This window comes from Tursiops truncatus, chromosome 19 (assembly GCF_011762595.2).
Source record: "Tursiops truncatus isolate mTurTru1 chromosome 19, mTurTru1.mat.Y, whole genome shotgun sequence".
In the NCBI taxonomy this organism is placed as follows: Eukaryota; Metazoa; Chordata; class Mammalia; order Artiodactyla; family Delphinidae; genus Tursiops; species Tursiops truncatus.
The window spans coordinates 44,961,126-44,975,868 of record NC_047052.1 but is presented as its reverse complement, the minus strand read 5'-3'; the positions used below and the strand labels follow the sequence as shown (position 1 = coordinate 44,975,868).

The window sequence follows — 14,743 nt, the reverse complement described above, 5'->3', positions numbered from 1 at the left end:
AGAGCGGGCGGCGCAGGCCGGGCTGGGCCCGCGCGCGGCGGCAGCGGCGCCCCGGGCCGGAGGCGGCCCAGCCGAGCGGGCCATGGCCACCGCCATTCAGAACCCGCTCAAGTCGTGAGTGTCCCCGCCGTCCACGTCCCTCCATCCCGCCCCCTACCCGAACCCTTCCCCCGCCCTCGCTGGGGAGGGGGACGCCGTGGGCGGATGGCAGTTGAATGTGGGCCCCCAGTTTGCGCCCCCCTCCCCTGGGGGGGCCCGCCACCCCCTGTCGCCCCCTGGGGCTGGGGGCGGGAGCCCCTCGGGGGTCGCAGGGGCGCCTCTTCTTTGTCGCTGTCAGTGAAGGAATGTGGCGCGAGCTGGGGGGTGGCGGAGGCCGTTTCCCCACCCAGAGTGGGGGTAGGGGCTTCCCTCTCCTCCTCCTCCCTCTCTCCTCCTCCGAGTCTCTGGGGGCGCCGGGCCTGCCCCTGCATGGGGCTGGGAGTACGTACGCCTAAGTCCAGACCTCAGTCTCCGGGGTCTCCACCATCCTTTCCCCTCATCAAAGCATCTTTCTCTCTTCCCCCCCCCCCATCTCGGGGACCTCGGTCCGCGCGACCGCAGGGTGGGAGCTTAGACGTCGGGGGTCCCCGATTAGATCCCTGCTGTTTCCCTTCCCGGGTCTTCAGGACCTAAAGCCCCGACGCCCCGTTCAGCTTAGACCGTGGGATCCCTCCCTCTCTCCTCCCGTACACATCTAACGAGAGCATCTCTCATCTCCTTGGGGACTAGATGCCTCGGGAGAGGGTGCTGGGAGCACCCTCAGCCTCCGGGGATTCCCTCCCTTTCTCCCTGTCCGCGTCCCTCCTCCGAGTGTTAGCTTCCTCCCGGGCCCACTGGCTGGGATCCTGGACGCCTGGGTTCAAACCTAGCTCTCTTCCAGCCCTCACCTCTCCTAGACATCCCTCGCTCTCTCCACCTCTCTTCTTCCCTCTCTCTCCATCTCTCTCGCTCCCTCCTCGGGATCCCGAACTCCTGGGTCCCAGCGCTCCCCACCCCCCTTCCCCAGGCGGTGACGGCGGACTGGGAGTGACAGGCGCGCGGCCGCTCCCGCTCTCCCTCCCGGGTTGGCGTGCGCGGCACTCCCCTCCCCCTCCTCCCCGGCCTGGTGGGGAGGAGGAGGAGGGCGAACGCCCGCGGCGCCGCACAAAGGGGCCTGGGCGACCTCCCCCACCCTTCCCCCAACCCCTGGCACCCGCCACCTTGACCCTGAGCAACTTATGCGGGGGGTGGTGGGGGAGGGGGGGAGGGGCCCGGGGGCGCCCCCCATCCCCCGCCCCCGCCCTCCAGAAAGGCTGTGCCAGGTGGCCGGACCGAAGGCGCCCAGTAGCTTCTGGTTTCAGGTGTGTGTGGGGGGGGAGAGTTGGGAGAGGAGGGGGCTGAACCTTACAGGCACGCGCCTACAAGTGTGGCTTGGCGGTGGGCAAAGGGGGCTTGGAGGGCGTGTACGGGGCTGGGGGTCAGTGTGAAACGGTGTGTAACGGTGACAACACTTCTGTTTCCCTCTTACTCTAAGTCTTCCACACACACTTGTCTCCCCTATGAGGGACACCCTCAAAGTGGCTGGGACGGGGTTCCTGTGCAGGTCGGTGGATCTGTGGGTATCCAGACATCCTCACTCTGACCCTGGCCCAGACCTCTTGGAGGAGGTATGGGGCAGCCATTGCAGGGACATGAAGGCTAGAGTAAGCTTGGGGGTGGGAGCGCCAGCACCCTTCTTTGCTCTCACCTTCCTAGGGGTCTGCAGGGGTGAGGGCAGGGACTGGTTCCTGAGAGAATGCGAGTCAGGTCCCCTTGGGAGTGGGAGGTGGAGGGTGCTGCTCTCAGTTCTGACAAACCCCATCTTGAGCACTAATTTCCTGCCCTCCCCACCCGCCCCGAGCCTCAGTGTTACCACCTGTGAATTGGGGAATCATAACAGCTCTTATTACCTCATGGTGCTTCTGTGATGTTTGTAAAGCGCTTGGTACTGAGCCTGACACTGACTGAATGTAGTGATTATTATTGGTAGTATCAATACTGATTTCATTTGTGGTCCAGCTTCCACACAGGGCACTGGGGGATGGGGACAGGAGGATTGTTTGGGCAGGGGAGCTCAAGTGTGGGAGAGGGGTCTCTGAAGGTGACTAGGGGTAAGGAAGGGAAGGGAGACCCCTCTCCAAATGTCAGCTGCGGGTCAAATTGTGCTGGTGGACAAGGGCGTCCAGGGAAGTGATGGAGTGTTCTACAGTCAGGCTCCAAGCTGACCGAAACTGATGCACAGGTTCTGGGGTGGGGCAGGAGTGAGCGGGGTGTCTGAGGCTAGAGGTGTGGGGGGAAAGTGTAAGGGCATACTGGAAGATCTGTGAGGGTGGTGGAAGGTGAGAGATGAAGGTGGCAAGGGCACTCTGAGCTGAGCTGGCCTGTTGGGAGGAGTGGGGCAGGGCTTACCGTGGCTGAGATATGGGGTGGCCACTGTAGGGACCTGGAGGCCAGAGTGAGTGTCAGGACTTACTCCCCTTGCCATCTGCTCTAGGCCAGATGTGAAGCAGAGACCCACTCCCTGCTGTTTGGGTTTGGGAAGGGGGAGGTCAAGGCCTTACCTGGGGGAGATGGGGAAGAGCCTGTAGAAGGGGTCTAAGACTAGAGGTGTGTGTGTGTATGTGTGTGTGTGTGTGTGTGCGTGTGTGTGTGCGTGTGTCCAGAACTGACCATGAGTGTGGAAGACCCTGAGGGGGTCTCTCTCACCAGGGTGTAGGTGGGGGTGTCGAGTGACAAAAGAGGAGGTGAAGGCTCTTATGCCTCTTCTGTCTGCTGGAGAGCCCCCTGGTGGACAAGGACATTGGTGGGCGTTTTCATCCATGCAAGGGCTCAAACTTGAACACGAACTTTGGATGGGGGCCGGGGGTTGGGGGGCGGGGTGTGTTCCAGGTGTGTGTGCATGGGACTTGGTGATCGTTGTGACTCGGTAGGTCAGCTCCCTCTCTGAGCATCCCTTAGGGTAGAGTCAGTGTGGGTGACAGTGGGAGAAAGGAGGTGACCACTTGGGTACAGACATCTGGGTGAGTGAATCCTTCTCTTAGTCCCACCTTCAAACAGCCACCAGGAGCTGAGGGCATGTGACTTCACCTCCTCATCTGGAAAATGGGGGTAGTGATAATATCACCCCAGAGGGTCAGGATGAGGATCAAGTGAGTTAATCTCTGTTAAAGAACTGTGCCTGGCACATGGTGGCTACTCAGTATATTTCTATTCAACAAATATTTATTAAGCATCTATTATGTGCCCAGCATTATTCTTTCTAATAATGGTTAGCTATCACCATTTTACATCTTAGTACATATCAGGTCCTCTTTGTGGAATGAATGAATTTATTGAACACCTACTACTTGCCAGGTACCTTTTAAAACACTTTACCCATGCTTACTCATTTAATCCTCACAATAATCCCATGAGCCATCATCTGCATTTTACAGATGAGGAAACTGAGGCCAGAAAGGTTAAGTCATTTGCCCAAGGTCACATGGCCACCAAGTGGCAGAGCCAGGATTTGAACCTAGGAGGTGTGGCTATATCTCCTAACTAGCACAGCAGCTGTCAGGCCTGGGAAGGGGTTGAGCAGGGCGGGGTCCTTGTGAGAGAGGCAGCTCCGAGGGGGACCGGAGAGGATTCTCCCGAGCTACGAGGGACTAGGGGGAGGGGGAGGTGTCGGTGAGCCACGCGTTGGTGGGACGTTCGTGTGGGCACCTGTAAGGTGTCTCTAAATCTCCTGGCACTGAAGTGTTTGTGTGAGTGTAAATGTATGTGAGTCTGTGCGAAGGTGTGGGAGAGGGAGTGTGCGTGAGTCTGCGTGGGACGCTGTGAGTATACGTGTGAATGTGTGTGTAAGCTGCCGCGTGTGGGTGTGTGCGAGTCCAGGTGTGCATGGTTGAGTGTAGGCCCATGTGTGAGACTCGAGAGGTGTGCATGAGTGAGCGCGCGGGAGTGGTTGTGCGTGCCTCCGGCCCCACCTCTGACCCGCTTCTCTGCGGGGTCCCGCCAGCCCCGGGCGGGGAGAACTACCACTCCCGGCATGGCCCGGGTGGGCCCACCCCGCCACCCTGATTGGCTGTGGTCCCGGTGCTCCCGCCCCCCGGGAATGAATGGATGGGCGGCCTCAGCGCCCGCCCGAGCGCTGGGAGGACCGGCCCGGCGGGGACCTGCTGGGGGCAGGACCCTGGGAGCAAGATGGCCACGGTCATCCCCGGCCCCCTGAGGTGCTGCGGGCAGGCGGGAGGCAGGGGAGGGCGCTCGAGCGGGTCTGCGCGGGCGTGTGTGTGTGTGTGTGTGTGCGGCGGCTGGGGGTGGGGCCGATGGGGTGTCTGGGGGGCTGTCACCGTGGGCCGGGCTGCGCGGGGTTGCGAATGTGTGTGACTGTGGGTCTCTGGCAAGAACCGTGTCCGACGCGCTGCTCCTGGAGGAGCGCGGAGTATGGGGAACTCGGAGCCCTATTGGCGCCCTCTTCGGGAAAGGGGGTCATGTCCCGCCCTGCGACCCCCGGAGTTGGAGAGAGGGTGAAATGGCCCGGGGGCCCGGGAGCCTTGGTAAACTTGAGTGAAGCCCACACTACCTTTGTCTTGGGTTGTGGAGTGTGTGTCACTTGTTCGGGTTCTGGGTTTTTTTTGGATATGTGTGTGGATATGCATTTAATTTCTTTCACATTCTACACTAGGTGTCTTTGGATATTTTGGTCTTTGAGTGTGTGTACATATCCTTTGAAACTCTGCATCATTTATGTTCTGTGTCTTTGGATATGTAGGTATGCATGTATTTATGTGCAAATTTTTGTGTGACTATGGGTGGATTTGTCCGTTTCTATGTTGTGTATGTGTGTATCTTTGTGTGTTTGAGTATGTGGGATTTTAGATGTTGGTTTCTATATTGTGTATCTTCGTGAATGTGTGTGTGTATCCTGTGTGAATCTGTGTGATTTCTTTGTATAGTGTATCTGGATTGTGTGTGTGTGTGTGATTTGTGTTGTGTCTTTGGATATGCGTGTAAGTGCATATGTGGGTAGTTTGTTTTTAACATTTTTTCTTTTTTAACATTTGTGTATCTGTGTGTGTCTTCGGATGGATGAGTAAGTGGATGTGTCTGTGTGTGGTGTGTCATCTGTTTGCATGTTGTGTGTCTTTGTGTGGGTGATTGTTTATGTTGTGTGTCTTCGGATATGTGATATATATTTGTGCATGTATACGTGTGTGATCTGTCTGCTTCTACACTATGGGACTTGAGATACTTGTGTTTTTCAGTAGATATTTGTGGGAGCACATATGTGAGATGTGTCTGTTTCTCCTTTGTGAGTCTTGGGATATGTCTCTCTTTGTGTGTGAATCCTGTGTGACTATGTGCGACTTGTTTGTGTTGTGTATTTGGATATGTGCCTGTATGGATGGGTCCCGGTGTATTTTTATCTGTTTCTATACTGTGTGTATCCACTCCTTGGCTCAAGGCCTGCTTGAGTCCGGGTTGGGGGCTCCTGGGTCCAGGAGCGACGACAGCGGGGGAGAGGTGAGGTTGGAGGAGTCGGCCCACCCATTCCCCACGGGCGGGCTGGGGGAGGGGTGCCGGGCGACCCGGTGCGCCTGCCCTTGCTGACAGCCGCCCGCCCGCCCACCCGCCCCTCGCAGCCTAGGCGAGGACTTCTACCGAGAAGCCATCGAGCACTGCCGCAGCTACAACGCGCGCCTGTGCGCCGAGCGCAGCCTGCGCCTGCCGTTCCTCGACTCGCAGACCGGCGTGGCCCAGAACAACTGCTACATCTGGATGGAGAAGACCCACCGCGGCCCGGGTACGGCTGGGAGGTTGGGGGTGGGGCGGGGCGGTGGCTTCGCGGCCGCGTTCTTACCGCCCTTCTCACTCCAGGTTTGGCCCCGGGACAGATTTACACGTACCCCGCCCGCTGTTGGAGAAAGAAACGGAGACTCAACATCCTGGAAGACCCCAGACTCCGGCCCTGCGAGTATAAGATTGGTGGGTGGAGCTCCGTCCTGTGCCTTCGGTGGCCCCAGTGGGTGCCCACAGCACACGCTGATAAGTGTGTGGTGATGCCGGTGTGCGTCTGAGCATTCGCCCTTATTTCCCTCCTAGCCAGTGTCTGAGTGGCTGGCTGTGTCTGCCGTTGTGTGTCTGGGTGTCGTCCAGAGATTCTCCAGTTTTCCCTGAGTGACTGAGCTTTGGACTGTATCTTATCCTACTTGGGCCCAGGCGTAGTTCAGGACAGAGTGGTATCTGTTATGTGTGTCCAGGTGTATCCAGTCTCTGTATCTCTTCCCTTGTGAGCTGGGATGTATCAGAGTATCTGACTGTATTGCTTCCTGTGGATGTCTGAGTGTGTCTGGATGTATCAGAGTGTCAGGTTGTAACTCTTTCCCTTTGTAATAGAGTGTATCTCAGTGTCTGTGTCTTTTTTCAGGTGTTTCCAAGTGTATTAGAAGGTTTGTTTCCTCTTGTGTGTGGCTGGTCTATCAGAGTGTCCAGCGGCTCCTGATGTGGGTGTATGAGGGGGTCCGGCTCTCTCTTCCTTTGAGCGCCAGATGCTTTGGAATGTCTGGGAGAATCTCTTCCCTGAGTGTCTGTCTGGTGTATTAGATGTATTTCTGCACGTGCGCTGCCCTATGAGTGTCTGGTTTTATCACTTCTTGAATGTGTCCAGTACTATTAGAGTCACTGGCTGTTTCTCTTCCCCTGTCCAGGTATATCCAAGGATCTGTGTGGGTCCAGGTGTATTGGAGGGACTGTCTCTATCTCCTGTGTGTATGTGTATCCACCTGAGTGACTCTCTCTAGGTGTGTCTCTATCTCCCCTAAGTATGTTCAGGTGTTTGCTAGGGTCTGGCCGTGTCTTCCCCATGTGGTCTGGGTATATCTGGTGGTCTAATGTTCTCTTTTGTAGTGTTGCTGGGAGTGCCAGTACACCCAGGGGTCTGGATATGTCTCCTCCATGGGTCTGGGGATATCTGAGTGTCTGGGTGTATCTCTTCCTTTGTGTGTCTGGCTGTCTCAGATGACCTGTGTGTATCTCCTCTGTGTATGTCCATGTGTGTCCTGTTTGAGTGTCTGCTCTTTCCAGGTGTGAGGGTCTGGGTGGGGTCTCCTACAGGTATGTATGTAGTTATATAGGAGGGTCTGGGCATGTCTCCCCTTGAGTGTGTCCAAGTGGCTCTGAGGGTCTGGCTGTGTCTTCCCCAGGGTCTGGGCATCCTTGGAAAGGATGTATGGAAGTATTGTTGGAAGGGTGTATGGTTGAATCTTTGAGTCTATTGCTGGTTGAGTGTGGGCAAGCCTCTTCCCTCTAGCAAAGAGCATGATTCTCCAATCTGGGCAGTTTGAGGAGTCCTCCAGGAACAAGTTCTCCACTTGACACCCTCCTCCCTTGTCCCCAGACTGTGAGGCGCCATTGAAGAAGGAGGGCGGCCTCCCAGAAGGGCCGGTCCTTGAGGCTCTACTGTGTGCTGAGACAGGGGAGAAGAAGATAGAGCTGAAGGAGGAGGAGACCATTATGGACTGCCAGGTAGGATCCCCCCACCCCCCCGCCAGGGGCCACAGCTGCCCTCTCACCCACCCCTGTCTCCTGCCCCGGCCCATCCTGCTCCTGCTCTGAAATCTCCCCTGGCTCCCTAGGGCCTTTGGGCATCCTAAGTCTCTATTCTTCCACACGTCATCTCTTTTTTGGAAGACCTCCTGACTTGCCCTGACACCCCCAGTCTCCGGTCCGCCCAGAGCCACCCCACCCGCAAAGCAGAACAATACCCCATTTTCTTAACCCCAATCTCCCTTCTCCTGGTGCCCAGAAACAGCAGCTGCTGGAGTTTCCACATGATCTTGAAGTGGAAGACTTGGAGGATGACATTCCCAGGAGGAAGAACAGGGCCAAAGGAAAGGTATCGCTCCAGAGTTTCTCTCCATCACTCCTCCGCTCAATGCAGATCCCATTTACTGAGTATGTACAATGTTCAGACCCTGCCCCAGTTTGACCTCATTTAATCCGCAGAGCAGCCTGAAGGGATAGGGGATTTTTATACCCATTTTACAGATGAGGAAATTGAGGCTTGGGTCTATTAAACCATTTGCAGAACAGAGATTGTACAGTGGGTTAGAACTAGCTTCATACCTGTGTCACGGATGAGGAAACTGAACCTTGGAGAGATCAAGGGAGTTACTCAAGGCCCACAGCTAGGAAGTGGCAGAGCTGCGATTTGACTTTCCGGCCCAAATGATGAAAATTCTCTTAGTTCCCTCCCTTTCTTGGCCCCTCACTCATGCCTTTTCCCCTAGGCATATGGCATCGGGGGTCTCCGGAAACGCCAGGACACCGCTTCCCTGGAGGACCGAGACAAGCCGTATGTCTGTGATAGTGAGTCTTTCTGAAGAGGGGGGAAGAGAGAGAGAGTGGGGCCCAGAGACCTCTCCCCTCCTGGCCCCCTCCCTTCTGTTCTGGACCCTGGTTGGGGGATGTTCAGGCCTCTGGCAGAGGGTGGAGGTGTGATCCTGGAGGCCAGGGCAGAGGCGGGCTGGGAGGGCTGACCGGCCCTTCCTGCTCACTCTCCAGTCTGTGGGAAACGGTATAAGAACCGGCCAGGGCTCAGCTACCACTACACCCACACCCACCTGGCTGAGGAGGAGGGGGAGGAGAACGCCGAACGCCACGCCCTGCCCTTCCACCGGAAAAACAACCATAAACGTGAGCAGGCGGGCAGGGCGTGGGGTGGTGAGGGGCCCTGGCAGTGGGGGCTAAGGAGCCTGGGAGGGAGGGGGCACATTAGACATTTCTGGAAAATCTCCAGCTCAGCGGTCCCCTCCCCCCACCAACCATGGGGGATGCTGGCTCTGAGGTTGCCATGGCAACCAACCATCTCTCCCTCGCTCCTGGCCGGGCGTAATATTTCTGGGTCTGATTTATTGTTTCAATTAGAGCTTGGGGAGGGGGGGTGATAGATGATTCCCCTCCCTCCCTGCCTCCCTTTCTCCCTTCTCTGCTAAGCTTTGGCCGAGGGGCAGGGTCCGTGGCCTGGGAACCCTTGGTGACCGCCCATGCCAATCCGGTGCCAACCCTGACAGCTGAGGGATGGGGGAAGGCTTGGGGGGGAGGCTCTGCCAGTGGAAAAACCATCTTTCCACCCACCCCTCGGTGGGAGAGGGCAGTCTCTTCATCCCATCCCCACCACACACCGAGGCACCTCTGTGTTCAGAATTTTCCTTCCGAATGTCTGTTTCCATACCAGATCTCAGCCCGTGGTGTCCACCTAATTGTTGTTTAGTCGGGGCTTAGTTGGGGGGGCTGTCTGGTAGAAGTGTGTATGGGCGGGGAAGCAGGGGGTTCTTCCTAAAGCTGCATCTGCCAGGTTTTTACCTAATAAAGAGGATGTATCAGTTGCCCTCAAGGAGTTGGGGGGGTCCTGATGAGAATTATTTGGGCTCCCCCAGCTCTCTTTTGCTACTGGCCACAGCTTGGGGTAGCTGCTCCCTCCCCCCACCTCCTCCATGCCTGGAGAAGGGGTCCACCCCTTTGGCTGAGGCTGGGGGCAGGGTGGAGCTTTGCCTATGGTGAGAGCACCTCTTTCTCTCCCCCCATCCCCAGAGTTTTACAAAGAATTGGCCTGGGTCCCTGAGGCACAGAGGAAACACACAGGTAGGGACGCCTCCCTCTGCCCCTACTTCTGCAGCAGCCTTTGACTGGGTGTCCCTGCCTCCCATGCCAACCCTTGCCTGCTCTCTTTCAGCCAAGAAGGCGCCTGATGGCACTGTCATCCCCAACGGCTACTGTGACTTCTGCCTGGGTGGCTCCAAGAAGACGGGGTGTCCCGAGGACCTCATCTCCTGTGCCGACTGTGGGCGATCAGGTGATGCCCCCACCTGAGGTTTCTGGGGGCCGCGGTGGAGAGGACTCCAGGAGTCCAGATCTGGAGGAGAGAAGGCAGAGGAGGGAGAGGACTGGTGGTGGGGTATGCAGAGCATCCCAGGGGCACTGAGGCTAAACAGCCGACTCGACTGCTGAGGATTGTGGGAAACTGAGCGGGGTCAGGGAGGCTCTGGGAACAATGGGATGCGGGAGTCATGGCACTGTGGGTACCGGCATGTGCTTACCTGGCGTGGGGAACAGTGAAAGATGGTTGCCAAAACATCGTGGGTAGTGGGCTGTGATAGCGAGTCATGGATTGCCGCTGCCTGGGCTCTGTGGCTCACAGAGGGTGCTTGCCATTGCCATGGAGCTGTGGGTAATAGACTGTGGTTTCCCGAGGTGGACTTGTGGGTAATAGATGGTGGTTGCCTCAGCACGGTGGCTAATGAATTGTGGTTGTCATGGTATTATGGGTAGTGAAATATGGTTGTCATGGCGATTGGGTGCAGTGGAAGGTGGTGGTCGTGGCCTGGGGTAGTGGCTGCGCATCTGTACTGGGGTGGTGGGCTGACCAGTGGGTTAGCACCCTGCAGAGTCATGTGGGTAACAGTGTGGTTGCTGGGGCTTCGTGTGTAATGGGCTTGGGTTGCAGGGAAAACCAGGGTGTGGGGACCCCTCTGTGGAAGGCGGTTGCCATGGCATCGTGGCTGGGAGACTGTGGTTGCCACGTACTGCGGTTAATGGAATGGAACCGGTTGGCCATTCTGCTGTGGGTAACGGAATGGAATGTGGCTGCCCCGGTGCTGTGGGTGGTAGAAAGTGGTTGCCACGGCACCGTGGGTAATGGAATGCGGTTGCCATGGTGTCCTGGGGAGCAGAGTGTGGTTGCCATGGTGGCTGGGTAGGAGACTGGTGGCCAGGGCAGCATTGCCTGCGGGACAGGGTCTGGGCACCGTGGGCTGGGTGGGGTCGGGCTGTGGGCCTTGTGAGCTAAGGATGGGGGCTGAGCCATTGCTTCCCCGGGGGTCAGCAGCCACCAGGGGCACGATGACCCCTAACCGCATCCCTGCCCCTTGGCCCCCAGGACACCCCTCGTGTTTACAGTTCACGGTGAACATGACGGCAGCTGTGCGGACCTACCGCTGGCAGTGCATCGAGTGCAAGTCCTGCAGCCTGTGTGGCACCTCGGAGAACGACGTGAGTGCCCACGTGCCCCCTTCCCCGGGACATGCCCCCAGGCGGCCTCCTTTCCCTGGAGCCCCCTCCCTGGTGAACACCAGTAACCTGTATTATGGTTATTGTTAGTGTCCATTAATTGAGCCCGGCACTTAATACTCTTCACTCTCTGACTCCTTCCAACTGCCCTGAGGTAGGTGATCTCGTTCCCACTTCACAGAGAAGAAACCGAGCTCAGAGAGGGGACTAGACTTGCCCAAGGTCACCCAGCCAGGAAAATGGTACGGCTGGGACCTGAACCCACGTCCATGACTTCCAGACCATCTTCGTGTCATTTTAAGTGTTCCACAGAGTCCTATAAAACCTAAACTACAAACTGCAAACCGACAGTCCTCAGGGGTGTTTTGCTCGTCGCCCAGTAGGGTTTTGCAAAGATGACCTTCTCAGAGCCCTTTGTCTTGCAAGGGACTGCCTCCCCCAGCCCCTTTGACCTGGCCCCTGCCCCCGCCCCCCACCCCGGTTTCTGGTGCCCGTGCCCCCAGGGTGCCAGCTGGGCGGGTCTCACCTCCCAGGACCAGCTGCTGTTTTGTGACGACTGCGATCGGGGTTACCACATGTACTGCCTGAGTCCCCCCATGGCGGAGCCCCCGGAAGGTGAGAGAAGAGGAGGGCCGGACACGGGGGTGGGGTGTTGGACAGTGGTTGTCCTGCTGTCCGCTGGGTGGGAGGGGGTCGGGGCAGCCCTGCCCAGACCTGGGCCTAACTCCCTGTCCTCCGGCCGCGCCACAGGGAGCTGGAGTTGTCACCTCTGTCTTCGGCACCTGAAAGAGAAGGCCTCTGCCTACATCACCCTCACCTAGGCCTGGCTCTGGCTCACCTGGACCTCTGGGGTGATGCTTGCCTACCTGCCTCTTGGAGCTCCTCCAGTCTCTCCCCATCCTTAATGCCCCACAGTGGAAGGGGCCGGGGGTGGGGGGAGCCTGAGAGGGGGCTGGGTCACCCCTCCCCTCTGTGCAAGTGGAATGTTTGCCCTGTGGGTTGGTGGGCCCAGCAGGGTCCTCTCCCTTCCTCCTTCCTGCCTCACCCCTTCGCAAATGGGCACCAGGGGCTTCTGCTCCCCTCAAAGCCATACCCCGCCTCTGGGCGGGCACGAGGGGTGGTGGATGCCAGCTGGGGGCACGGACAAAGCCTTTTTCTAAAGAAAAAGTCAAAAAGTTAAAAAAAAAAAGAAATTAATATATAACAAAGAGTCCTATAAGGTCTGGCTGGGTGGAGGGGGCACTGCTGAGCGCATCTACTGGGCACCAGTCTACGCCAGTTTCCTGCCTGGCGGCTCCTCCCCCCAAGTCCCTGGCGTTGCAGCTCTCCCACCTCCCCACCCAAGGTGGGCGCCATTCCCCCCTTGTGCCCAGGGCAGGAGGGTGTGGTGTCCACCCCCGCCCTCTCGGTGCCCACTGTGGATACTGCATGATGTGAACCACGGTTTTGAACTCCGTTCCTGCTCCCTCCCCGAGAGCCCCGCCCCGAGCCCACTCCGTGCCTGCCTTGGCAAGGCGGGCCCCTGCCCAGCGCCTGCTGGAATGAGAAGCACAGACTCTGCAACGGACTAGATTTTCCTCCTCCCCCCGCCCCGATTCCCTACCGGCCAGGCCGGGCTGCCCCCTGCCACCCTCGCTGGCCATTTTCGGGTCGCGAGGGGGCGTGGTTGTTTCTTGTGGTTGTGTGTGTTTGTTGTTCGGGTTTAAAAAAAAAAGGGAAATTGAGACTGCAAGTGGGGGAGGTGGTGGGTTTGGGGGGGTCTCCCCCGATCCAGGCGTGTCCCCCCTTGTAAACGAGTCTCCTTTATTGCCTGCCTCTGCTGTGAATTAACTTGTTCCGTGTATTAAACTGGGCCTGACCCCTCTGCCCACGTCGTCTGCCTCGTTCTCCAGGCTGGTTTGGGGCATCACCAAGAAGGGGAGATGGGGCCTCACTGGGGGAGAAGCAACCGAGGTTAACAGCTGGAGCTGGCCCTACGTCCATCTCCCTCCAGCTCCCCTCTGCACCCCGCCTTTCTCTGGCTTTGTCCCATCTCCTCCCTGCCTCGCTGGAAAGGAGAAGGGGGGGGATGGGGTGGAGGGGGCTCCCACCCAGCCAGCTGTGGTTGCCCTGGCAACGGACTGCTGCAGCTGCAACGGGGAAGCAGTGAGGAGGGAGGCGGGAAGCTGGGGACTGGGGGAAGGGAAGGGATGGAAAGATGAAGACTGGGGGCTGGCCCCTCCCCTCGGGGCCGTTGGTAGGGATCAGGGGTGCCAGGGGCGCCTCACCCTACACCCAGACGTCACCTGGAGCTCCCTATCCCGATGTGGGGCAAAGAACAGAGGGGAATGGGCCATGGGATATAGATCCAGGGACATTAGGAGGAAGACAGATTTGGGTGAGGTGAGGTGAGGAGTGAGAACCAGGACACAAGAACAGTCAGGAGAGAGACAGACAGGAGTCACACATTTATAGAGAATGAGAAAAAGAGCAGGAGAGGGAAGACGCAGACCTGGAGGGAGATGTAGATGAAGAGGGCCAGAGGAATTATGGTGGAAGAGGACAGAAGAGATGATTTAGTGGGAGAGAGGCAATAATAGTAATAAAAAACAGCAGACACATGGGGAGAGACAGAGGAGGAAGTACAGGGATCTGGAGAGAGAAGCAGAAGAGATTCCATGTGGGGAGGCAGGGAACCAGGGCACGTAAAATAGGAGAGCGGAAGAGAGACTAAGAGCGGGGAGGCACATTTGGGGAGAGAGATGAAGTTAGGACCCAGCACAGGCGAAGTCCTAGGACAATGCCACAGAGATGAGATTTCAGGGGAGAGGACACAAAGAATTTAGGGAGACAATAGAAAAATCTGGAGAGAGCCAAGAGCGGGAAGGGATTCAGAGCCTGGGTGAGGGGAGAGCCAGAGGCGGGGTGGGAGGCAGAGGAGACTGGGGGAGGGTCGAGGAGGGCGCCCGGGCCCGCGAGAGGGGGACAGGCAGAGGAAGTGGAAAACTGGGGCAAGATGGGGAAGGGACGAGCAGGGCACAGTTCAGGCGAGCGCGCAGGCTGGCGTGTGCGAGTTGTGGGGTGTTGGAAGTTGGTGTGTGTCACAGGCGCCAGGAGAGGATGTGAGAACAGCTTGTTCCGCCGTTTCCGTGCTGGAGGGGGGAGGGCAGCATGGGTTGAGGATGGGGCCTCAGGGAGGGCGGAGACAGGGAGAGTGTCTGGAACACTCTAGAATTTTTAGGAGATGTGGAAATAGCTGGTCCACCTCCTCTGGAAAAAGGATATATAACCGTTTTGGAAAAAGATTTGTTGTGTGTGGGGGGGGCGGGTGTGTGTGTGCGGGAGAGTCTAGGTTACAGAAGCATCAGGTTTGAGCACGGAAACGGTAAACTCCATCACAGGTAAATGTCTAGGTGGGCCAGAAAGCCCCAGCCGTGGGGCCAGCCCTGTCAAGAGAAGGGGCTGCTTCTCAGATCCAGGTGGAGCTGGACCTAGACTTCCCACCAGAAGCCGGACCTTGGGATTCTCACATGAAATTTCGAGGTCTGGAAAATAAGTTTGACCCTGATCCCCGGGTCAAACTGCGAAAGTGTTTCGCCAGGGCAGCTGCAGATCTGGGCCCAGGAGTTTAAGACCGCTCCCAGCTAGGAGAGCC

The 14,743-nt window shown here is 57.8% G+C and overlaps 1 protein-coding gene across 8 annotated transcripts; it reads left to right on the top strand.

Moving 5' to 3' along the window:
• DPF1 (double PHD fingers 1) lies at nt 1-12,975 on the top strand. Of its 8 annotated transcripts, none has more exons than XM_033844849.2 (12): nt 1-114; nt 5,685-5,845; nt 5,920-6,027; nt 7,439-7,566; nt 7,847-7,936; nt 8,331-8,409; nt 8,605-8,736; nt 9,634-9,684; nt 9,776-9,895; nt 10,979-11,091; nt 11,643-11,724; nt 11,860-12,975. In XM_033844849.2, exons 1-12 carry the CDS (start codon nt 83-85, stop codon nt 11,928-11,930), a joined length of 1,167 nt encoding a protein of 388 aa, XP_033700740.1. In that variant the 5' UTR covers nt 1-82; the 3' UTR covers nt 11,931-12,975. The 8 variants fall into 8 exon arrangements, with proteins under 8 accessions (XP_033700740.1, XP_033700739.1, XP_033700742.1 ...); XM_033844848.2 differs by having other exon boundaries at nt 11,613-11,724; XM_073795788.1 differs by lacking the exon at nt 1-114 and adding an exon at nt 3,707-4,271 and having other exon boundaries at nt 11,613-11,724.
• The last annotated feature ends 1,768 nt before the right edge of the window (nt 12,976-14,743 follow it).